Source organism: Sturnira hondurensis, unplaced genomic scaffold, assembly GCF_014824575.4.
Source record: "Sturnira hondurensis isolate 20B ecotype Veracruz unplaced genomic scaffold, ASM1482457v3 Scaffold0010128, whole genome shotgun sequence".
In the NCBI taxonomy this organism is placed as follows: Eukaryota; Metazoa; Chordata; class Mammalia; order Chiroptera; family Phyllostomidae; genus Sturnira; species Sturnira hondurensis.
In genome coordinates, this window is record NW_028082759.1 from 25,295,027 (window position 1) to 25,321,104 (window position 26,078).

The 26,078-nt window shown below is 41.3% G+C and overlaps 1 protein-coding gene across 1 annotated transcript in view; it reads right to left on the reverse strand.

Annotated features, from left to right (window-relative positions):
- FAT4 (FAT atypical cadherin 4) overlaps positions 1-26,078 on the reverse strand; it is a 140,724-nt gene that overhangs the window by 43,844 nt on the left and 70,802 nt on the right. Inside the window, exons 5-8 of the mRNA XM_037058572.1 lie at positions 22,951-23,873; positions 21,541-21,715; positions 5,247-5,427; positions 916-1,166 (exon numbers count right to left, since the gene is read on the reverse strand). Of these exons, the coding sequence (XP_036914467.1) occupies positions 916-1,166; positions 5,247-5,427; positions 21,541-21,715; positions 22,951-23,873 (1,530 nt within the window). The remainder of the gene's footprint in view (positions 1-915; positions 1,167-5,246; positions 5,428-21,540; positions 21,716-22,950; positions 23,874-26,078) is intronic.

A 26,078-nucleotide genomic window follows, 5' to 3' on the forward strand; every position in this document is an offset into this window, starting at 1 on the left:
AAAAATTGGTGGACATTATACCTTAAACTGCTACTAATTAGACACTCTTGAGTGACTAGAAGATCAAAGGTCACTGAGGATGAATCCTGGACCCATTTATTTTTTCTTCGGATTAAAAATGTTTCAAAGCAGGGAGATTAAGTGTCTCTTGGTGTATTTGTGTGTATTCCTGTTTGAAATGTCATCTCAAAAACTGCAGATGGCAGAAGACCTGTGTGGTCCTTGAGAGAGTATGACATTCTTTGCAGACAAGCAAAGGCAACCAAATTAAGTTTCAAAGAGACACTGACTGATCGATACGTGTCATCGGTGTGAACGTGGTTGATTAATTAACGGCTCCACACAGCGACCAACAAACAAATCTGCAACCCTCAGAAAGGAAATAACATAATATTAATGAGAACCATCATTTAGAATTATTCATTGGTTAAACATTTTTGAAAATCTACGAGGCACTGAAGCAAAAATATTAATTTTCCACAAATGAATACAGCTGAAGTCTTATTAACTCCAGGGAGAGTTTCAGGTGCTGGGATGTGGCATGGGGAGGAAAAGAAAGAGGGAAGGGAAAGCCCCTGGTCTCAGGGAACTGAAACACAGCATCTCCAGGCAGAAGCCTCCCTGGCTACAACGTGGTACCTATTTAATCACTTAACCCTATTCAAGTAATACTAAGAAATACTTCTAGGAAAGATAGAATAGTTACAAAGTCTCCCACACAATTGGTCAAGGAAGAGAGAATTCATTTACGAGATTCAGCGTTCCTTTAATTTTTGTTAGGCAAAATTAGTTGAATGTCAAAGGATTTACAAACTTGGGCCACATCAAAGAACATGTGTAAAACTTAAAGACACGTGTTTTGTAGAACACGTCCAACATGCCGCCTCCATTTGCCCACACAGTTGGGTTCATTACCTGGAGGAGTAGGAGACGGGATGTGCGTGACATACGGGTGATGCTGAAAGCTGGGCGGGTCATCATTGACGTCCGTCACAGTGACAAGCACGCTGGCGGAACTGGAGAGCGGCCCTGGGGACCCGGCATCAGTGGAGACCACGACCAGGGTGTAGTTGCCCCTCGTCTCCCTGTCCAGCAACGCGCTGGTGATGATCTGCCCTGTGGAGGGGTTGATGGTGAACTGGGAGTGTCCGCCGATGATCCTGTAACTAAAGCAGAGAGCAGAGATGGACACACTCCTTCTCATTCTCGCGTTGCAGTGTCTGTGCACTGCGCTTTCAAATCGCAGGCAGAAATGCAGAGAAGGGCGAGAAAGATCACAGTGAAAGGCCATGACTACAGGTCAATACTTCAAAGCTTATGCGAATAGCACACTGACAGTCTTTACTGCAAGACATCCAAGACATCAAGCAGGTCTCCGCAAGGCTTGTGGACTTCTAAATCATGCCCAGCTCCAAAATGTACCCAGAAGATTTTTGTGTTTGAAACAGACGAGCCAGAAAGCATAAATCAGGGCATTGCTCTAACATTGCCGTTAATGTCCAGGATCACAGATGAACATCTGTGAAACGCATCTCAAATTTATTTTTCTGCTGTGCTCCACAACATCCCAGAGAACACCAGGTGAAGAGGGTGTTCGTTCAAGACAAAACACTGTACTGGATACATACTGACCATCCAGAACAACAAGAGAACTGATTATTTACACAGAGACATTCCTAGTTACTAATTCTCTCATTCATCATTCCTCACACGGCCACACGGCCTGGCTTTCTTGTAAGGAGAGAAACGACATCGCCATGGACACGTTGACGCTGACCAGATTGGCTAACAGAGAGGAGTGTCCCCCGAGAGCAGCGTCTCTCTTCTTTCTGAAGAGGAAAGCTATAAGCGCATATCCCCGAAAGATGGGCTGGGGAAGGCGCTCCTGAACTTGCAGGGTCAAGTGCTGGCTGGAGTCCATCATATTTGAAGTTAGAGGTAGAGAGGAAACAGAGAAGCATCCTCCTCTGCACCAACAAAGACACGGCCTTGTTGGAATTAAGGGCGTGTTTCTATCATTTGTCCTGCGTTCATAAAGTCACGGCAGCGTGCGTCTATGAGGACCAGCAGGAACAACCCACGTGGCCACCAGCAGCGAGAACGCGCCTCCTGTGACACTCACAGTTGAAAAGACACATTTCGGCATTTTCGTCTTTTTTTTTTAAGACAAATAATAAGCTGTCAGGGAGCTGATATTTTCAAAAATATAAAGGCAAACGTGATAGCAAAGTGGACACAGAATAGAGAGGGTGTCAGGGTGAGCAATGGCTCCAACACTGGTGAAGCGCTGGGCATCACTCGGATGGTTAAGCTCCCCACACGCCAGGGAAGGGGTGAACGTGAACAGCACTGGGTCTGTTTCCTGGACCAGAAGTTCCTCTTTGTAATCACTACCCTTCCATGGTTGAAGATATTGAGTCCCCTTTTCTAAATAAAAATAGCAAAGGTTGGAAACGAATTCTTTAAGTTAGAAATTCAACACTCATGAAATAATCAACTGCCTGACCTTCCTGAGAAAGTCTGTTGGAACGTGGATTACAAAAATTGTGTAACTATTTTGGGAAACCTTGTTTCTATCAGAAGATGTAGAAATCACCAAATAACTTAATAGGGGACAAGGAAGTAATTCATAGTGCCGCCAACCTTCTTACAGCTTTATGAGAGCAAATATCAGTGTTCTTCCAAGCATTCAGAAATAAAAATAAAACGATGAAAAATGCACGCAAATTTGGATTGGTATAGTTTGTATATGACAAAACTGTGATATATTAGGAAAGAGAACAATGTATTGAATGGTAAATGGTGTGAGCTCTGGTACAGGTTCCGGCACAGAATCCATAAAGGAATCTTGTACTGTAAATTTTTATTCTTTATTCTACACAGTTGTACATGCTGTAGTCTATATGATGTCTATTCAAAAGTAGGTAATACACTTACTAAATTAAAAACTAAAGTATTTATGTAATTTTTCTAGACTTTACTTGATTCTCAAGGTTACCACAGTATATTTTAAATATGAGGCATTCTGCAATATTTCATGATATCTATAATCCCAGTTTCAAGGAGATTTATACTTGTAAGGTTGAAAAAATAAAGAGATAGAAGAAACACATGTGGCAATGTACATGGGTAGATGCCAAGATAACGTGCCCAGATTCCTAGTAGTTCCTCTAAAAAGTATTCGTTACTCACCTGCACTCATGAAAGAACACTCTTCGTGTTGGTTTGCAAGTGAATACTTGAGAAACTGAATGCTACACCTATCTTCGCTTTGAGCAAAACACTAATTTCAACTCGCAAACTTTAAAGTAGCAATTCCTATCTCCACTTTTACTGACAGATATACTGAACCATAAAGACACTAGCGTGGTTTTCCCAGTCATGGCAGGTAAATGATGGAACCAGATTCCGACACCAGAGAATCAGAGCATTCTGTAGAGATGAAGAGAGCATCCGGGGAAGAGATAACTTGAAGGTCCAAGAGAGAGTGGCAAGTACCTGCCCCATTAAAGACTGGGTAGAAATTGAGTGGGGTGGGACTCAGAGCACAGAGTAAGGAACTCGCCCTTGAACATTGACCCTGTACATTATTGTGTGACTCTCTCCAGGGTTGGGACCTAAAAGAGGGGGAACTGAGGTCTGAGTGGAGCTATGGCTAGTTGGGAAAGGAGGAGCACAAACCTAGGAAGCAAAGATATAGACTAGGTAGAGACTGGGAATAAATGCCCGATGGCTTACTAGAGGAGAAAATATTAAAAGTGAAGTAAAGTATGTAATGCCAAGTACCTGCACCACCCATGAAAATGTAGAGCTTAACCAAATGAGTAGAAAGAAAAATACAAATAAATACTTGTTAAATAGCTGCTGTGTCCAAGAGCATGGTAGACCATCATCTTGGGGTAAAATTAACAAATTATATGACACATTGGGGGTTGTGCTGTGAGAGAGCACTGTGGGAATTAGGTAAATTACTGAAATATGTTACATTTTAAAAGGCAATATAAAAATTTACATAAAACAGTCCCATTAACCAGAAGGAAGAATGGATTTTCTTTTGGAGTCCACGAACAGCAAGGAGTGATTAATGCCTAACACAAAAGTGTGTTATATTCCATTAAAAAGATATCAGGGCACATAAAGGTTTAGGTTGGCATAACTGCTTACTCTATCTATGGAAATGTTTTAATTTGAGGTGTAATAACTGTAACTGCCCTAAATTGTTTTAAAAGTGAGTTTAATCATTTTAGAAGATAAAATAGCTTCATCCATTTTTTTATTTTATGTGAATGTATAACAGCAGAGTCGTTTGAAGATGCATCTGACAGATTTCAGTGAATGCGAATGGATGAAGTTCATTCTCTGAGGTTAAAAGAAGAAGGAAGCCCAACCAGTCCACCGAACAACCAAAATGCATGCTATCGAATCCAAAACAATCACAGCCGACCTACCAGGGGCACAGGGCAGAGCACTCTGCCAACACGAAGGGGATCTTCCAGGCCGTCCTCCAGGCCCACTTCCCACTGACCTCCCTCACTTCCAAACACAGGAAGCCTTTAGTGTGAAACGGACATTCACCAGAAGAAAGTGTCCTAACACCCCAGCGCTTTATTCTAGCAACCGTACGCGGGGATTGGTTTTGCAAACCCTCAGCTTCACACTGAGGGCTGAAATGTCGGAGACCAGAGCACTGTCCCCACTGCTCATCCGCCACACCCCCACGCCATTTGTGCAGCAAGTCCCCTTTGCGTGGCACACGGAGGTTTACCAGACGGTCACACTATGAAGGACAGGACACCTCTCCCCAGTTTCCCAAAACTTACTGAGCACCAACAGACGGCAGGTGGGGAGAAAGGCACTCTGCATGGATCAGGATAGTACAGGTGGACGGGTGATGAGTATGTTTTGTTACAGGCACTACATAGTTCACTTAAATGTCTTTTCTATCCCCATAATAACTCCATAAAGTCAGTTTTAGTATTATTTTTACACCTAGCCCACTGGTAAGAAAACTGATGCCTAGAAATGTTAAATTAGCAACGCTGCAATTAGAAACAATAAATAAAATCACTATTGTTTTGATCCTCATTTTAGGCACAACTGGCTATTCAACAATAGATAACCACAACAGGGTATGTCTTAATATTATGATATTTCTGGCAAAATTAAGCACTATATTCACTTAGTGCAAAGACTAATGTTTACCAAGAAACACAGCCCATGTTTGGGGGCAAGGGGAATGCACGCACCTGATCACAGCGTTTGTGGCAATGTCGGCATCGGAGGCGTTCACCAGCAAGACGTCCGTTCCCGTGGGCGCGTCTTCGGGAATGGTCGTGAAATACAGCTTCCTGGCAAAAGTGGGGACGTTGTCATTGACATCATCCACTATGACATTGATTGTTCCAGTTCCAGTCAGGGCAGGGGATCCTAGAAACAGAAAAAAAGAGAAGTCTTAATGCTTACAAGTAACAAAAAGAATAGCAACTTTAATAACTAGTTCTAGTCAGCACTACCAGAGAGAAGTTAGAATCTTAAATTTCTCATCAGAGACAAGTGACTCATCTTTAATTCTGTGACACAATTTTTCCTTTATGAACTAGTACTTCAGCTTTTTCCTAGTGATACTGCCCAGAGTTTCAACTTCTTATTCTATTTTGAAGGCGCTGATTCGACAGCACAGAACACAACAATATCATTTAAACGCCACAAGAGAGGCACCACTGGTTTCTCTGAAATTACATTAAAATAACCCAAACCAGATTTGGAGAGAATACCCATGGGCACGGAATGGCTGGCCCGCTTCGTGTAAACAAAGGCATGTTAAGAATTGTATTCCGAGCCATGACTTTCGATGTTAATGTCAAAAATTGCAACAGGCTTTCTGAGGTCTTGAAATCACCATTACTGTACTAACTGACATTTGTTTGTACGGGGAAAAAGGCGGCTTCCAGTTATATTTCAAAACTGTAGTCTCCCACGTTCTGGAAATAACCTTATGTCAGTGAGCTAACTTGCAAAAGCTTTTATTGTGTTTATTTCCTATTTAACGTAAATGGGAAGCAAATCGTGTTTATTTCCTGTTCCAGCTCTGACAATCCACACATAGTGAAACTCTAACATTTAACAGAACCTTGGCTATGTTATCTCCGCTTCACAAAGTTGGCAGCCTCTTCGTGGCAAAGCTCAGCTGTCCTATTTGCTCAGATGCTGCCATCCGTCCCCCAGTTCAAAGGCGAATCATCTGCCCTTAGTTGTGTCTTCAAACTCGTTTTCCAACCTCCACTTCTGCTGGACTCTGGATGAGCTGAGCCCAGACAACAGCACTGGGCACAGACTCAAGGAGGCGCCCACCGTGAGGAGGCCCTGGGGTATGCCAGTCTAACTCCGTGGGCCAACGGAAGACAATCCCATCACAGATTTTGAATTTTTCACAAGACCTGTTCATGCTAAAATCAGTATTTTCAGAGGTATCCTTAATGGCTGATGGTTGGCCTCAGTCTCTTCAATGTGTGTTTAATTATATACAATTTGGCAAAATGGAAATTAATGATCTGAATCATGTTAGTATTTCTCACATTGGTTGAATTAGGAAAAAAATTTTAACTAAAGGATGTCTGTGCATTTGCGTGAGCAAAAGGGTATGTCATGGGAAGGCGAGGTGTGCACGGTGAGCTGAGAGAGGGGACAACTAGATCAAGGTCTCAGAGGCAAAGGATGGGAGGACGTGTAGGGCTCCACCATCTCTTCCACCCACACTGCGTTCTACTCACTGAATCGGTGTCCTCATCTGTAACGTGGGAATAACGAGCGCAGAACCTACCCCGGAGAAGTACTGAGGGAATGTAACATGCTCAGGATGATGCTGGCACATAAAGTGTATTCTGTGTTACTCCTTGGTTTTGGATGTGTAAAAACAAGAAAAATGGAAAGCTCTCATATATAACTGATGTTTTTGATCTAACAAATTTCTGTGGCAGAGTTCTCTGGATGTTTGTTGCTCCCCAAAACTTCTGACTTGTTGTTCTGATGATATTATTCAGGAAAACATTTTGAATCATCCTTTCCTCTTAATGATTCCCTTGAAGTATAAATATATGGACATTTAGCTCTGGAAAATTCCACAGCTTTTTGGAAGACATGTTGAATTGTTAATTATACCAAGGGCAGAATTTTCAAATTTACAGTAAGAGTTCAAACAAGACTTGACTATTTCTGATACAGGCATTGCTCTCTCATCAGCGACACTGCAACTTAAGAAATCACCCAGCAACTGCCAAGCAAAGCTTGTGTCTTTGATATTCTGAAGTGTCTGATGACACATATATGGAAAACCAACATGAAATGGTGACTAACTCATTGGTCAGGAACATGAGATTTCTTTCCTTGTCTATAAATTACATAAATATTGTTGGTGATGTATTTTCTCAGGAAGCAAAAAAAATTGTTTACCCACGAAAATATTCAGCAAGTTCAACCTCCCTGTGTTCATACCAGAGGCTGCCTCATTTTTCCAGACGATGTTAAAAGTACGTCAGTGACAACAAAGGGCTCTGGCCGGAGAAGCAGCCCGGACGGGGCACCCCGTGCCCACAGGGGCCTCCTCTCCGCACACACTAGCCCCAGAGTGGCTTCCTCCCTCTTCGTTACCTGCCAGGACCCACGTTAGAAGCAGGTGGGTTCTTCACTTCCTCCTTCCCCCCACATCGATAATGGATAAATCCAGGCACTGTCTCTTCCACTGCCTCACTTTCTTGTTGCCCGAGGAGATGTGCAGGCCAGTCTCACTATCCCCGCCCTGCCGTGCCCCGGTTTTACCAAGAAAACCTGACAAAGACTAAATTTCTGTCTTTTACTGCGATTGAACTCATCTCCAGTTTGAATTCTGCCTGCAAGATTTTTCGCTTTGGTACCTGGGGGCAGAGCTGACCACCCCACACCCCAGTCCAGCCCCTGACTTCTCCACAGAGAGCATGAGCTCCGGAGCTCCTGCCTCTCAGCATCAGGCAGGAAGACGAAATCCGGGGACTCAGCGAGAGTGCCCCCTGACCTCAGAGAGCAAGTCCCACACTGAAGCCCAGCTCTGCACAAAGGGCTTCCTCCTACCTGGGAGCTCGGCAATGACGCCTTTTGTTGTTTTATCGTTTGCCTCTTTTTGAGCCTTTCTTCCTCACTGCCTGAAGAAATGGTCTAAGCAGCTTATGCCACTGGTTCCCAAGAGTTGTTTTTTTTTTATTATATCCCATGGGAAGTACTGCATAATGCTTACTATTACTTTAGCTTCACTTCAGAACTTTCTGCTGCCTCTAGGCTGACACATCCAAGTGATTATTTGTTGTCTCCCTTTGTAACCAGTTACCAAAGGGCTCAACATTCACATGTCAACAACTGAAACCATAATTATTCTCTGCAAACTTTGCTCACACATTTATATAGAAATTGAAATACATAGTACATATACACATATACATACATATTCATCTATATACTTATTATTGAACACTTATTTGATACCAGCGATATGTATGAGTATTACATATGTTACTCATTTAGTATGTAATTTCCATGAAGTAGGTATTATTATTCAATTTTTTTTATGAAGAACTTGAGAAAAAGAATTTAAGCAAGTCATTTGCATTCAGCCAGAGTGAACTGAAAGAGAGCCAATTTTGAGCTAAAAAAAAAATCTCTGCTCTTTAGGCTCTGATAACATAATGCCACTCATTGCAAGTATTTTACTTATTATTATTATTATTATCACCAAGGTGCTTCTGCCATAGCCTCTATTTGGTTGTAAGCTAATTAAAAGCAGGAATAATTTTGTTTAATTCATGTCTCTAAACCCATAATTCATTCCACTGGGCTCTTTCTTAGATCTGTATTAACTTTTCCCTTTGATTCCTATATATGGGAATCTGTTCTAGCAACTACAGGGCTCACAGTTCAAAGAGCTGAACACTTCTGGAGATAGACTTCTGGGACATAGCCCTCAGCCTAAGGCTGGAGTCAGAGAACGCAACTGCAGACAAAGGTCAACATTTTGGAGATAGCTGACAACTTACAAACAGAGGGTCCCAATTAATCCTGAATCCCATGAGAAGAATCTGAAAACTAGGGGCCAACGTTGAGCTTGGATAGAGCTGATAATGATGAATTATATAGGTAGTGTCGTAACAGGGCGGGATTGCTCAGTTTCATCTGGGATTTATGAGAACCAGATGCAGGCAGCAGAAAGAGGCAGGATGCAAACAGACTCCTGGCAGAGGACAGTGAGCCAACACAAAGACTGAAGATACAAATAAAATATCAGGTCAAGGTCTCAGACGTGTAGAATTGGAGAGGCTAGGAGCATGCAGTGGAATACGACTGCAGTCAGAAAATAAATGTACAATTTCAGTGTATAAAATTATATGTGTTGTGTGTATATACATATGTATATGTATATATGTATATACCACTGATATATACATAAGATATTATATATACGATTGATATATACATAAAATATTAAAATGGATAAATGGATAGGAAGCTTCTGAAATTTTTAGAATAGCAAAGAATACAAAAAATTATGAGAAGCATTTTTAAGTGTGCATAAACAAATCACACACGCACACAGAAATACACAGAGGGAGACTGTTCACAGCTTAATCTCCTACTTGATACTATGAGTAGTTCCAAACTTTGCTGGGAGTCCTCTCTTACAGTCTTGAATTTGAGAAATGATCACATTAGTTTTGCCTTTTAACATTAGTGCCTTAATAAGCTCAAGTACACTGTTGAACACAGTTCAGGGAAATTTAAAATAAAAATTTAAAAAGAAAAAAGTTCCAGGCAGCTGCTCTATGAGAAAATACATCTTTAATAAGTGTAATGAATGAGCTAAATGACTAAAGTTCAAACTGCAAGTAGATGACATGTTTCTATGTTAGCTCCTATAAATTAAACACACTTTCCTAACGCATGAAAAACTTCAGCAGAAATAGGATTTTTGCTGAACTGAAATCTGTTGCTTTGCAACAAGACAATTTCATTCTTGACATCAAACATTTGGTGAATGGGCCCTCTGACTGGCTGTGTTTGTTGTAATAAAGTATTTGTCTTCCCCCCACCCCAAGGAAGCAAATGCATTTTTCTCACAGTGAGCACTCAAAATGTACTGAAATCCAGCCATTGCATCTTAACAATGACGATGCTAATTTCTAAAAATGCACAAAGCATACAAGTATGGAACATTTTAAATATGAGCAACAGCTCTGTATTTTGAAAATTCAATTTCATGTGGTAGTTGTATTACTACCAATTAGTTCTACAAATACATTTATATAAAGTAGGTACATGTATACACATGTAAGTAACACCTGAAAGGTTAATGACTTCTGAAAGAATCTTGACAAAAACAATCTACTTCTTTAACATAAATGCTTCAGTCAGTGATGGGATGAGAACGGCCTGGAAAGCCTTGTGGCGCTCTGAATATACTTAGCATCAGCGAACCGCACACTGGAAACAGTGAAAATGCTACACTGCAGGTGATGGACAGTTTACCACAATTGTTAAGTTTATACAGAAATACGTAATGTTAACTAAATATCATGTCCCCATAAAAAGTCACAGAAATTACTCTGTAGAGGACATTAAAACTAAAATTCGACACACTGAAACTCTGAATCACTAGAGGATACCACCAAATTCTAAACGCAACCTGCCTCCTATTTAGTGAAAATATGAAATTATATATTTATGGAATCCTTATCAAAATAGGCTACAAAAAATGATAGAGTTTTAACAGGGTAAAATTAGAGAACTTTTGAAAAATAATTCTATACTGTGAGATTAAGTTATTATCTATAATATTTAATGATTATCTTCTAGGTTACATAAACTTTTGAATATTGCTAAGATTTTATTTTTATTTCACTGTTGGAGTTCCTTAGTGTACTCAGATTTATAGCTTACATGAAGTAAATGAAGAATAAAATGAAATTATTTTATCGACTTTTAATTCTATGCAACATAATTCTACCTCTTATTTAATAGAATTTTGGATGTTAAATCTCTTATTGTATTTTTATTTGAATATACAAATGAAATTCTAAATTTTTCCTAAATTTAGCTGATTAGCTGATTTAAAGAAAATAATTTGAAGAAATGGTTTCTAATCCTTATATCACTAATAGATATGGTACAAAGTCTTAATAGGAACAAGAGAAAGTAAAATAATCACCACTTGTCAACCCTGAAAACAAAACTCCCATCTAAGACAAATATTCTCTGTTAAACTCAGCAGATTTAGGCCCACCATGCAGTCGCTCATGCTAAGTCCCAAGTCAGCAAATCAGAACCTAACAAGGTTTCTGCTCTGGGCGCCCCAGAAACGAAGCCCTGGGCCAGCCAATAAGCACTTGCTTGCTCAGCACCAGCTCCCTAACCTGCTCCAAGGAGCTTTGCTCTCCCCAACCAGCAAATGTCCAGTATAACTTCTTTGTTCCTGCTTACTTGGGTCTGTAAAAATCTCTTGCCTGTACAGTTCTCAAAGCTCCTTTCTATTTGCTAGATTGGATGCTGTTTGAATCACCAATCACCGAATAAAACTCCCACTACATCAGTAACTTGTGAAAAAAATTTTTTTACAACTCCATTGGAAATAACCAAAACTGCCTTAGACTCAAATATAGAAGCAAGTTAAATGCATTTAATTTGCAGATATTGAAGGTTACCCTAACATTATCTGATTTATGGAATCATTAGTGCCTGTGAAAAGGTTTTCAATAGTTTTTCTTATTAAAAATGTTCATCAAAATAGACAAGGCAAATGCTTTGCCAACGTTTTCCCACAAATAATAGTGACAAATGCAGTCTTAGTGACAAAAACCAACCGTCTTCGGATATAAAATGTCACATTGCACACTTCTGACCCCTCTCTGGATTCCATCACTATTTGTAGGGCATTGCCCTCCCCGCTGAACAAAGCGGCAGATAGTGTTAACTCGAAATGTCATCGTATCCTCACCCAAATCATAAAGCAGCATGGTTAGCCCTTGTTGCTTTTAGAATGAACTTCTGCAAAAGCGTCCTGTTTCCCTCCATTAAAAAGTAATTTCCAATCCCTGTCTAAGAATGAAGTTTATTTCCTTTTGCAGTCAGATGATAAATGCTCTTAATTAGAAATGCTAATAACTGAACTTTTCCCCTTAGACCAATTAATTATGCTGACCCGTAGACACCTCATAACTAAACCTTTTGGCTACATCTATAGCCAGAGTATCTCTACATCTCTTTTGTAGATTAGACGGAGAACAGATACATAATAATGCATTTAATGCGTGCACAAATTCATCTCCCACCCCCAAATTAAACGCAAGCACACCTACACACAGCTCAGCTGCCCCACTGCGGGTGCGTGCATGCGCAGAGCATGCATATTGATTGTATGTTTTAGTGCAATAGCTGACATTTGCTTTGCACTTCATGCTTTATAAAACCCCTCTGCATTTCCTGATTTGACGAGAAGAGAGATTCCTTCATTTCCAACTTGTGAATATTCTTATTTTATGAGCTGTTTTAATGGCAGAAAACTAGAGTGGGTTTTTTCTCTTTTTTGCTTCATAAGTCAATGCTCTTTTTTAATATAAAAGTAACATGCCACCCAAAGAGAAGACGGTCTCATAAAGACAGTTTGTAAAAACCGTACAAGGTAGACAAGGTCAGAGGTGGGACGCAGTGAGTAGTGGCTGAGAAACTGCCCCGCATCGGGCTGACTGGCTTCACATCTTGTTTTTGTTGATAACGCTGCATGCCTGTCAGGTTGCCACCTTCCCCAAAACTCAGTTTTGCTTTTTTAAATCTATAGAATTGGAACAACAGAGTCTAACTCACGGTGCTGTTGTGAGATTACACGTGATCCTACAGCGCCCATCCCGGCGCGTATGAGCACTCAGTAGTTGCGGAATAAACACCAGCTGAAGGCTACGACTTCCCAAGTTCTCTCTCCACTCAAACGTCTGCCCTGGGAACTGAACTTCCATATCGAACGGCCCACCTGATAGTTCCTCTGCATATCTCACAGTATTGAATATATAACGTGGCCAAAGATAGTTATTAATAATCTGCCCAAAACTCTTTTCTCTCGCCATCTCCAAATTTCTCAGACCAACAACCCGGGACTCAGGCTGATTCATCTCATATCCTAACTTCCTATACCTCCAAGTCCATCATCAAGTCCAAGGGGCTCCACCTGCAATGCACAAAATTTATAAGTACTTCAGGCCACCTCCTTATTGTCCCCTAATTTCACACACCAGCAGCTGCCCCAGGGACAGCTGGAACGGCCTTTTGGTCCTCAGCTCTGTGTCCCCCTCCTTCTCCACGACTGCCACACAACAGACCCCTCCCAAATCCCCCGTCACTTCCCTGACCCAGGTGAAGTGGCCTCTCCTCCCAAGGCCTCTCCTCCTCACTCTCAGAAGAAAATAAAAGCTCCTGGCGGGGTTTCCATGCCCCTGATGCACCCTCTGCCGGCCTCTCTTCCCAACCTCCCCTCTCTCCTTCTCACCGTCCTTGCTGGGCCCTAGGCTCTTCCACCTGCATTACTCCGCCCTGAGCTTCCCGTTCACTTGCTTATCTCTGAGGACTCGGGAAACAGCTCCAGTTGCTCGCTCTCTAGACATCAACCCGCTTCTCCTAACTCTGCAGTATCTCGTACCAGTCACTCCTGGCCTACGCGTTATATTTTGTGTACCTCCTGTCTTTTGGCCTACAGGTAACCCTCTGAGGACGGAGGTATGCACTCTTTCCCCACTGTACCTCCAGCACGTAGGCAGGGGGTCCAAACTTTCGGTGTCTCTGGGCCACCCTGGAAGGAGGAGAGTTTTCTTGGGTCTCACGTTAAATACACTGTGACACATAATCACAAACAAACCTCATCCTATTTTAAGTACATTTATGATTTTGTGTTGGGCCGCATTCATAGCCATCCTGGGCTGCATGTGGCCCACAGGGGATAGACACCCCTGACAGAGGAATGTCTGGAAGAGATGGCTCTGTAAGTATTTTCTGAAACAGCATCAAGATACTTGGCGTGTATTCATGCAGCTCACGGACGCATAGGGTCTCGTCGACTATACTCAAACCTCACTCATAATCTCTATCCAATTAGCATCATGATTTGACTTTAATAAATGCAAAATGACAACTGGCAGTGCTGACTGACATGATCACCACGTTCCACCTGTAGAGTTTAACGGGTTTTTAATGTCTTCTCCTACTTAGCATTCCATCTGAGCAAGGCCTAAATGTAAACTTATTTGCAAAAGAGCAATATTAAAATTACTGATTCCAATTAATTTGGTTTCACTTAAAACTGTTTTTGAAATATCTATTTATTTATTTGCAGAAAGAAAAATAACCATTAAGTGTTTTATGCATTGAAGCAAAGTAAATGGCAATAAGAAAAAAGGGCTTCTCGAATCTGTGTTTTTGGAAATGTACCCCAGGCAGAGAGTCAGCCGATCCCGATTCGTAACTACAGGTAATCAGGGACTCAGCCGAGCACACAGACCCTGGACCCTGCCCTGCCTCCACCACTCTGCGTCTGCGAGTGCTGGCCAGCAGCCTAATTATTCCGGGCCTCAATTCCCTTATCTGCAAAATAAAGGAAATGAACTGGCTTAGAGCCAAGAAGTCTTCTGGTTATAAAATTATCATTTTTAAGTTAGATGTCTCAAACTTTTAATTTTTTTCATATGCAGTTCTCCTTCAAAAATGGCTCCATATTATACCCTGAATTATAACTGTAACATCCCCTATTGGGCTATCAGCTTGTTGTACTATTCTCTGGAGTATTAGTTCACTTCCTTTAAGAAGCAGTGGCAGATACCAATGGTTCACAGATTTTGAATTTACTGGGGAGGGCATAAGATCACCTCAATTTTAAAAAAACAAATGTTTTTCCCCTGAGAGACCACAAAAAATTGTATAAATGTCTATTGTATAGATGTCTTGTATAGATCTCTATTTATTGAAATAGCTTCTTAAACACCAAAGCTTGCATAACACAAATCAAAACCAGCAAAACTTCTCATATTATGCTTATGTAAAGTGTCCTAGGCCTTACAGGCGAGCTATGTGAAGCCCAAAACACACATAGCGTATAGTTGTTGTAGCTAAAAGATGCCTGGGAATTTGGTTGACATGGAACGTAAGCAGCGTGGTACAGCGGAGAGACAGGATTCACCTAGAGACATCTTACAGATAACAGAATTGAGTAAGAGCCATAAGGTTCAGGGGAGAGCCATGAGAATATAGCTCAAACAGTATTTTAAGCACTTGAAACAGAATTAAGGCCATAAAATGCTTCCATGGGTCCTCCCATATGACTGCAATTTATCACATCGTACTAAACACCACAAAGCCTTAAACACTGGCGCTGGCTTTCAAAGCAGAGGTCAATGTGGATGACCACAACTGCAGTAGCACAAACTTATGGAATTTCAGCCACGGGTTTTAAAAGATTGGCATTTTTCCTTTCGGTAGGTCCTTTGAAAAATCTGCAAGTGATGAATAGGAAACAATAAACTAAATCCAAGTACGGTGAAATGAATATTAAGGAACAGCTGTATAGAGAAACAACAGGGCGGTGACTCGTGGATGACCCTCGTCCTTTTCCCCTCACCGACTCATTCCTTCACGTCGGATGGATAACCCTTGAATGAGTGCTGTGGTGCAGCTTCTGTTCTGGGTGTCTCTGGCAATGGAGCTTTGAACAGGACAGGAAGTCTGCATTCTACTAGAAGGGTGATCAATATACATAGGGTAGACCCAGTATCCATATACCATGTCATCTTACCTATAAGCGTCCAATTTTAGGAAGCCACTAGTGTCAGGGAGATATCACAAGGTACAGAGATGGGAAGTGACAGTAGAGAGAGATGAGGCCCTCAGACTGGGGGTCAGGTAAGTCCTCTCTGAGAACACATTGTACCTGGACGCGATAACAAATAACCGAGACATAAATATGCTGCCCCTTAAAACCCCAGCGAAGCAGCCTGCCACGGAGCGGCCATTTACAGAGGAATCGCACAACCACAAGTACACGGCGCCGAGGGCAGGAAAAGCGGGTGTTCTCTCGAGGCCAGATAGTGGACGGAGGCCAGGTCATTTAATGCCGTGTGGTCAGTGGTAAGAAGTTTAGGTTTTATTCTCGGAAACCACCGAAGGATTTGTAAGCGAGTCATGGCACGATGATTTCATTTCTGGTGTTAAAGCTTCCGAGCTGCTTGTTGGAGGAGGTCCGGGGGGAGAAAAGGCAGGCAGCTAGGAAGCGACCACATCAGCCCTGGCTTAGGCTCAGGTGGTGGGTGAGGAGGGGACATGTTCGGGCCAGTTTTTAAATATTATTAGAAGCATCGTTTACTTGTAAATGGACTCATTCAATGCGTAGTACAGAGAAAGAGGAATGAATGATAACAAGGTTTTTCCTTTAGCCATGGGAAATCATAGACAGAGGTTGTGTTCAGAGGTTAGGCAGGTGCGTAGGAGTCAAAACATTTTCCTTGGCCGAACGAAGCTCGAGTTGTTCAGCGCATCGGCTGACTGACATCAACAACCACAAGAAACCGTTGTCTCATTTATCCCAGCCAATATGCTTTTCAAGTAGAATTAGCATTTCCGTTCTACAGATATGAACACGAAGGTGACTTGTCCAAGGTCACATAGCTAGAAATGGCAGAGGTGGGATTTGAACCTTTCTTTAAAAAATATAAAGCTATGTATTTACTTCTAAGATACACTTCTTTTTCGTAAATTAATTCTCTGAATTATAAAGAACTCTCTGAACTATACATAAGCAGCACCGGATGTGTTGCAGACAGGAGAAAATGGTAAGAAACAGTCGTGAATAAGGCTCCTTGGGGACGGAATGCTGTGCCCCCCTTGGGGACGGAATGCTGTGCCCCGTGAGGGACAGCAGTAGGTGAGAGCAGCTTCCCGCTGGGGGGAGGGGGGGACCACAGTGCGGGTTCCCTGCAGAGCCTGCCTCACTGCACGGCGCTGAATTAGCCCCCAGCAATGTCTGCTTGGTACAGTTCATATTTTTAGAAGAAATAACAGTACGTAATATAAGGCAAAGGCAGAATATCCATACTTCGAATTACAGTTAAATAAAATGGCTTTAATTGAGTTGTAGTTGCAACTCACTAAGTTGCTGCTTGGTAATTTAATCCTGTGGGTGGGGGGATGAGGTAGAATTATGACACTCCGTTCTGGCTCAGTTATTTAGCGACGTAACATTCAGTCCCACACACAAAGGATCGTGTGGTGGTAGCTCACTGGAAACTGCAGTCAGAAGCACTTAGAGAGTTTCCAGATGTGCCACACTAGAGCCATGCAGTCAGCAAATAAAAATAAGATGATAGTGCAATGCTAATATTTTCTCCAAAAAAAATAGTCAAAGATTTTTGGTGATAATAAAAAGGGTTCTGCTTCAGTTTCTGCTATTTTACCGAAGCTGACCTCTCTGTGGGCTGACAGCAGGTGAGAATTTTAAAAGAGCGAAGGAAAAGGGATTTTTGTGAGGGAAGGAATAAAACTGCCAAACTTTTTGTTTGGAACCCTTTGATATTTTCCTGGTTCTCAGAACACTGCAAATTTGAGAATAACGTGGCATCTGGGACCTACGAGCTGCCATGCTTTCCTGAATTTTCTCATGTCATCTACCAACTTGACTTTTAAACCACAGCAGTGAACACGTACTTTACACCCCGGGTCAGAAACTTCAGTCCTGGGACAGATCGAACTGCAGATTCTGAAGCAGGGCATCGGAAACGCTCACACTGTTCCCCCAGACAGTGGTTATTTAGGGCAACGAAAACGTGCAGAGGAACTGAACACGCAACCAGTCACGTGCCAGTTTGAACGTCTTCCCTCAGCTCTCCACGTGACCTACATGAAATGACCTTCGGATACCTGATTGAATACTTCACCCCGGTGGCCTCAGAAACACCAGTGCATTGCAGGGCGACTCAAATTTAAAAAAAAAAAAAAAACACTAAAAAAATCTGTGCTTTGGGACAAAGTTCAGTCAATTCTCTAATTTCCAGAACTGTCAAAATACTGTGACCTAGGGCACCAGGAACACTGGATCTTCCTCATGCTCCTGGCACCACATCTAAGTGACAAATTCCCAAATGCCTCCCTTCTACCAATAACCTGCATTTTCACTGTCCACAGCTCGTAACTCTCCTATCTCAGCAGGGGCAGAATCTCCACCAACCTGGTTTTCACGGAGCGGCAACAGTCCTCCATGGCAGTTAGAGGTTTCCTTGTATTCTTTGTCCTTATAGTGAGAAATCTAGGACCCCGATTTTCCCCAGGGTCAAGGCCAGCGGCCTCAGGAGCTCATGGTGCTCCAGGAACCAGGGCCTGTTTCCGCACAGGCTGCACATCTAGACGGAGACTCCATCTAACTCCCCGTGGAGGTTCCTTCTCCCAGGTCCATCACAATACTTTCAGCTCTGTGGTTTCAAGTTTTCTTCCTTTCTGTTTTTTTCCTAATGAAATGTCCCTTTGTGTCACCATTTTAACAGAGAAACAGAACTATAACTGGCGGTTAAGTCTGCTGATGAGCTCACAAAACTCCTCCTTAAACGTACTTTAACTGAACTACAATTTTCAAAATCTGTGGTCTTTTGAAATAGTTAAATACTTACTGTGCAATATATTTTTTGAAGTTTAAAAAGAAATATCTGGTGCATGGGAGAAATTCCTAATGTAGTAATATATAAAATAAAACTGAAACTGCAAATTTTTAAAAATGTTTTTTTAAACCAATCCATAACCTTTTAACAAAAGTACTTACATAGTAAGGAACAGGATAAATATTTCTAAGAATGTTAAAATGTTTAAAGTGCATGAGTCACAATTCTTATTAAAATAATTGTATATACTATGTGAGAGGCATATTTAACCTTATAATACGCTACTTTGCAGTTAGTATATCCCCATTTTACTGACGAAGATACCCAAGCTGACAGAGACCACTCACTTTGTCTGAATCACAAAGAAAATCATGACAGAACCAGAATTCAATTCAAAGGTCAAGTCAAATTCAAGACTGTCATCATATTCTACAGCCTACCATTGCGTCTGCTTTGCAAATAAAATAATTTTGGAAATAATTTTTTTTTAATTTCACTTTACCTATAAACTAAAAGCTTCCATGCAGCCTGAATGTGGAAGTCAGACCTGCTAGGATCTGAATCCTACTCTGCTACTTAGCATCTGTATAATCCTTGGGAAATATTTAGCCACTCTGAGCCTGGGTCTGCTGTGAGTGAGGTGGAAATAAAAACCCCCAAGTCTTTGACACAATGCGGAAAGATAATGCGAAGAAATGGGTCAGTGTCTAGAAAACCTGGCACACACACTGCGTGACACCGGGGGCCCTAAACCAGAAAACAACCCTTCCCTTCCCAGTCACAACACCCACCTCGGACCCTGGCTGCAGAGGCACAAAAAAAGATTCTTAAATTCTCTGAGTGGTTTGTTGAAAACAGGCACTCCTATCTATACAGCTGCATTCTTCTCTGCCACAGCTTTTGACCTAGAAAGCCCCACAGCCCAGGTGCTAGGACGGCGAACCTCTGTGGGCTGCACCCCACCCACCCTGGTCACCCCACTCCCCCGACTCCCCAGATCACATCCAGCAGCCACCCTGGGATGGCCTATGTGGGACACACTTCTGGGCAGCAAGTTTTAAAGTCACCAATGCCTTGGTGACCTCGATTCCTAGTCCTGGACTCCCCTCCCCCACATCACCCAACAAAGGTTCTGCATTTGTGTGTGCCTGGTGTTGATCACGTGTGTCCAGCCCTAACTGGAGAGAGAAGCTGAAACTGGGACACTTTAGTAAACAAACAAACAAACAAACACAAACTTGATTTTAAATGTCTAAATCTCTCTACCAGTGTCTACATATTTTCATCCTCTCTTCTCTCCAGGTGACTGTGAAATCCCCGGTCAACCTAAGCCATGTGGTAGTACTGAGATTTTCATGAGAAGGCTGACCCTCCGTGCCTGCTGACCACTGACCACAAGGCATCTGCTGACTACAACCCCTAATGAACCACGTTCCGGGTCAACTCGGGTGAAGTCTTCCGTGCTTACCAGACCGCATGCGGTTCACCATTCCTCGGGACTGCATTGCTGGCATGAGACTAACATGGTCATTCACACACATTAAAGAAATACGGGGAGCATGGCTTTCTTCCATAAAGCAACAGTCTCCAAAAACTACACTCCCAACAGTGAATGCAGAGAATGGAGAGTCACCTCAGTAATCAGTGGCGCTGTCATCTGAATGCTTAACACACATCTGTCATCCTCCCTAATCTCAAAATCTCCTCTTTTATGAGAAGTGGTAAAATAAAACAATGTATTGATACTCTGAAATTGGTCACATACAACTAAGATGTTAATTTATTACATTTACTTTAAAAATTTCAACCATAGTAAGAATAGCTCATTTGGAAACCCAGAAGACTTCTCTAACATCAGTACCCACAGGTCAACCTGACATACACCTGTGATTTCAGTCATCTGACGTTCCAACAAATCTGCTTCGTCTTAAAACCATTTCAACACATTTTTTTTAAAAAAATGCCAGTATTATTAAATTCTTTAACAGTCAGTTGTGATGATTTTTATAAATAAATGTTCCATAAGAACAATGTTCCATAATTCATTGGTATTTTGGAAATCAATGAGTTATTCATTTAATTGCTCATTTATTCAACAAATATTTCATCAGTACCTACTTTCTTCAAAGCATAAATATTACTAGAAAATGTTGCAATGGTTTCAACTTTGCACTAGAAGTGTTTGATATTTATGAAGAGAGTCAATACATGCAACACAAAGTAGTGGGAAACAATAATACTACCTTTTAAAAACAGATCGTGTTTTATGCTACCTGCTATACAACTTTATGTAATTCCTATTTCCAACACTAAAAAGCAAGCATGCAGCTTTCATTTTGTCTACGATAGCTCATGACTTCACTAACTCGGTAAGAACCCTGGTTTCCCTCCGATGCGCTTTTTGGAGCTCTGGGGGGCCGCGTCACATGCCTACGACAGTACTCAGAATTCCATGGGCCCTGAGGCAGGCCCCACCAAGTACAAGTCAGCGTCCACTCTCTTATCTCCATTACCAGGTAGAACCACCTGGGTGTTTCCAAAGCTAAAGCAATTGAAATGCCTCTTGGCTCAGTTGGCAGGGTCTCAGGTCACCCCCCAGGCACTGGGTGGCTTATCACTGAGCTAGGACACATTTTGTCTTACAGGAGGAGAGCTTAGTTTGTGATGTGCTTAAGCCCTTACCACTTGCACGTAATTTCATAAAGTGATATATGTGCAATGCATTATATAGCTACCATTGGAGCTCCAAGCATTAATACATTTCAACTTAACAGGAGCCACAAATACTTTCTTTTACTCGCCCTATGAAGAAATTTTTCACAACTGAGCGAGGTTACAACAGACTTACCAGAATCTATAGCTGTGACCGTCAAGACGAAGTGCTCCTTGGTCTCACGGTCCAAACTCTGCGTTACCCGAAGTTCCCCGCTCTCTGAGAGGGTAAAAGCACTGTCTTCATTACCACCGAGCAGGACGTAGGAGAGTTTGCTGTTAGAACCCTGGTCATCATCTCTTGCCACCACCTGCAGGAGAGGACAATGCACGGCAGGGATGTAAGCAAAGCCAACACAATGCGCATCACGAGGTAAAATGCATCATTAAAACTAATGGGATAGAATCCTATACACCAGGGATTTTCAACCCTTTCATCTCAGAGCATGTAAGCTAATTACTAAAATTCTGCAGCTCACCCAGAATATACTTTTGCCAGTCTCATAAGAAAATACATATAATTCTGATTCATTCACATCAGGCAGCTGTTGCAGTGCTGGCTGTTGTCTTTTGTTTTGTTTTGTTTTGTTTTGTTTTAATTTGACAATGTAAGGAGAAAGAGGCCAGTACCCCTGATTAAGTTTAGTCAGGTATTGCATGTTTTTAAAATTTTTGCAACACACTGGTTGAAAACTGCAGGTATATACCAACAAAAGCTTTCAAAGACATAGTTTGTTTGAAGTTTCAAGTAAAAATTTCAAATGGTGCAGAATAGTATGTATTATTTGTGTGAAAACAGGCATAAAATCAATGCCCTGCATCCTTGGAAGACTTTTCAAACATTTCTAACAGGAGTTCCAACTAGGTCTTTAGATTTGTAAACAGAAGCAAGAACCAGGTTTGCAACCAAGTTTTCAAACTTTTGCATCATTATATTTTCTTACTATGTGCAGGTATTCCTGCTACGGTGAAACAAGATTCAAAAATATACAAATACCAGCCCTGGCTGGTATAGCTCAGTGGATTGAGTGTGGGCCTGTGAGCCAAAGGATTGCGGTTCAATTCCCACTCAGGGCACATGCCTGGGTTGCAGGCCAGTTCCCAGCAGGGGACACACAAGAGGCAACATACACTGATATTTCTCTCTCTCTCTCTCTCTCCTTCCTTTCCTCTCTAAAGATAAATAAATAAAATCTTTCAAAAAACACAACCCAGTTAATAATATATATTAATAATTAATATATATTGATCAATAATAATTAATTATTAATTGATGTAATATATATTTATATATTATATAGATATAATAATTAATGGTATATATACAAATACCTAATGTGTACAATGTGAGTATACAGGAAAGAACATAATTGAATGGAATATTCAATCTATAAAATTAGATCAATAGATCTAATTTTCAAACACCTTTCAAGATTTGCTATCTCTGCAGTTACGCACTTAGGGAGGACGATGAGGAAGAGAGAAGGGCGCCTGAACATCAAAGTTAAATGTCGTGTAGAAAACACATGGGTTTCAATATGCGCACCTGAAGGATTGTTCTGGGCAGTGTCCCTAAATTCTCGGGGACGTGTACGGAATACGGAGACAGCTCGAACAGGGGAACAAAGTCATTGACGTCCAGCAGGACAATGCTGACAGTGGAGGTGTCGGTTCGGGGGGTACTGCCCCGATCGGTTGCCTGAACAGTTAAAAAGTAGGTCGGGGTCCTTTCTCTGTCCAGTGGCTTAGCCACGGTGATGGCACCTGTGACGGAGTCGAGGCGAAACTCCTGATTGGCATTCCCACCAAGGAGGCCGTAGCGGACCTGTCCGTTCGTGCCCTCGTCGCCATCCGCGGCGTGCACTTGCACGATGTCTGTTCCCGTGAGCGTGTTCTCATGAATCTCCACGCTGTACAGAGCCTGTGCAAAAACAGGGCTGTTGTCATTGACGTCGAGGACCATGACCACGACCTCTGTCGACGAGGAGAGAGATGGGTGACCTTTGTCTGTAGCCACCACAGTCAGAGTATAGTTAGAAACCTCCTCCCGGTCCAGCTCTCCGGTGAGTCTCACTTCCCCATCGATGGTCCCGATACTGAACTTGTTCCCCAGGGGGTTCAGCAGGGTGTACTCAATGTAGCTGTTCGGGCCGCTGTCCGGGTCCGTCGCCTGAGCTTTGAAGACAACCGTATCAATCGGTGTGTTTTCTGGAATGTAGGTCAATTTAGGGGAGAGAAATGTTGGTGGGTTATCATTTACATCCAGCAAAATAATGGAGACTTGGGCAGTGCTGGTGAACCTGGGGGCCGGCAGCAGCGGCAGGTCGTGCACCTGCACCACCAGGTTGTAGAAGGACTGGCTTTCCCGATCCAAAGCGTTGAGGACGGTCAGGACACCACTCTTGTCCACGGCGAACTGCCCGAGGCTGTCGCCTGAAGCGATGCTGTAAGCCAACTGGGAGTTGATGCCTGAAATGAAAGGGAAAAATATCAAATTCTCTTCGGTGTGTGCTGTCAACTAAGCCGCACCAAAATTTTTGCAATATGGAACTGAGCACTTGATATATGGTGCCTCCAAACATGCCCGAGGCAGCTAATCTTCTCTGTCAGTAACACATACGCATAATTCTTTTCCCATTCACTTTTGATCTGAAAAGATGTTTACAACCTGGTGAACAAATGATATATATACTGTTTGCTATTTACCACGGTGTTGAAATGTTAAATTACACGAGTGAAGAAGAAAAAATATTCCAGAGTGTGTGTATTTTTCTATACACTTCCTCATTTCGATCACATAATTCCTGAGGTTGAACATAACAGTGCCACTCGCTACACTATTAGCCAAAAATTTATAACTTCAGTAATTTATTGAGGCCGACACCAATTTTCAGAGGAGGGTAATAAAATTTTCTAATGTATGGCATTAGTCATGGATACTTTAAGTCTACTTTTACATTTCTTGTCAGGCCAATAAATACTTTTTAATTCCTATTAGGCACCTGGCTAATGGCCTTTGTGAAAATAATTCTCTCTCAAATTTTATTATGTATACTTAGAGTGTTTTAAAAATATTATTTAAAGGAAATGTTAGCAGTAAAATTATACATGAAAGGCTCCAAATATAAATGTTCATACTATTATTGGGCTATATTTAGACAGTATTTTATCTATTTTTCCTAGAAACGTGTGACTTTTTAATTTAAAGAATGATATATAAATCCTCATTTCAGAAACTGATTGCTGACATTCTTCTAACTGAGAAGATATGGAGAATAGTTCAGCCTATTGTTTTAGTAAATAATTTACAGGCAAATAACAGATAAGCAATGAAAACAAACAAACAAAATAATCCCAGATTTCCAATCCAAGAATAGTGTTGTATCCACTGATCCATAATGCCATGTACATGTATATTTTTTATCATAAAAATATTTGGGGCATTGTAGGATATTACAAGACTTGCTAAGAAATGTATTGTGTACCTAGGTTAAATCATCCTTAATAAAGATTTTATGTTCTGGGATTTTATATCAGGGAAAAATTGTTGAGTTAATAAATTGCTTACAAATAACTCCTATTTTTCTGAAATTAATTCCAACTACTCAGGGGTCAGAAGCCATGTTCACTGTTTGCCAAGAGCATTTGAGGACAATGTGATCAACCCTTTTCTCTCTTTTTTTTCCTTGAAAAGGACTTTCTCAGAACTGTATGAATACTTGAGTTGCCTTTTGCCTTTTCTTGTGACTCATCAAGTTCCTTACAGAGGCAAGTTTTAGTTGAGTAATGGGATTTTCTTTTCTACCCAGGAGGGCCTGCCTGTTCTTTTTAAAAAATGCTGGAGTTTGTTTTTTTTTCCCCAGTGATTTTTCTGGTCTCTATCTAAGGTCCTCAGTCTATATATGGATGCAGAGAAAAAATATTTATGAGAAAACTTGGAGGCACTGGCTTATTCACAAACATTTCTAAGGTAAATAAGGGTTGAGCAGATCTTTAAAACGTAGGGTTTTCCTCCTTGTTATGAGTTGTGACTTCTAAGCTTCGCAGTTTATGGCTATTCACAAGTGAACAAAGCAGAGGTTATAAAGTGCAGAATACTTAAAACTCTGAGGATCAGCACACTATGAATAAATAAAGCTAATGGAGGCCACGGTCAATTCAACAGCAGAAGATAAAAAGAATTTTAAGATCTGGGTAGAACAAGGTCAACAGCTTACTTTAACTCTTCAGCTTAGAAATCCACAGGTTTTGGACAGAAAAGCACCATGATATGTGGTCCCTCAAAGAGTTCCATCAATGGGTGCAGTATACAGATAGATTACTTTCTAAGGAGATGTATACATGAACAATTAAAATTAAAGTAACTTGATTTAATATACACTCATATGTATATTTTATATAGATAATACGTGTACATATTTAATATGTATTTTAAATCAAATTACTCTCTAAGGACATTTTCTCTATTTCCTATACTTAAATCCATTAGTGAATACTGAATTCTTATTCCTTGAGGCACAAATTCAGACACAATTATTTTTGAGAAAAAGCGGTGAAAACATATGGATAAAAATAATCTCAACAAGCAGAGATATAAAATTTGGTTCTCTACAAACATATAAAATCTTCCATGCCCCAGATGGAAGGAAATTAAAAATACTGACACAATTGCCC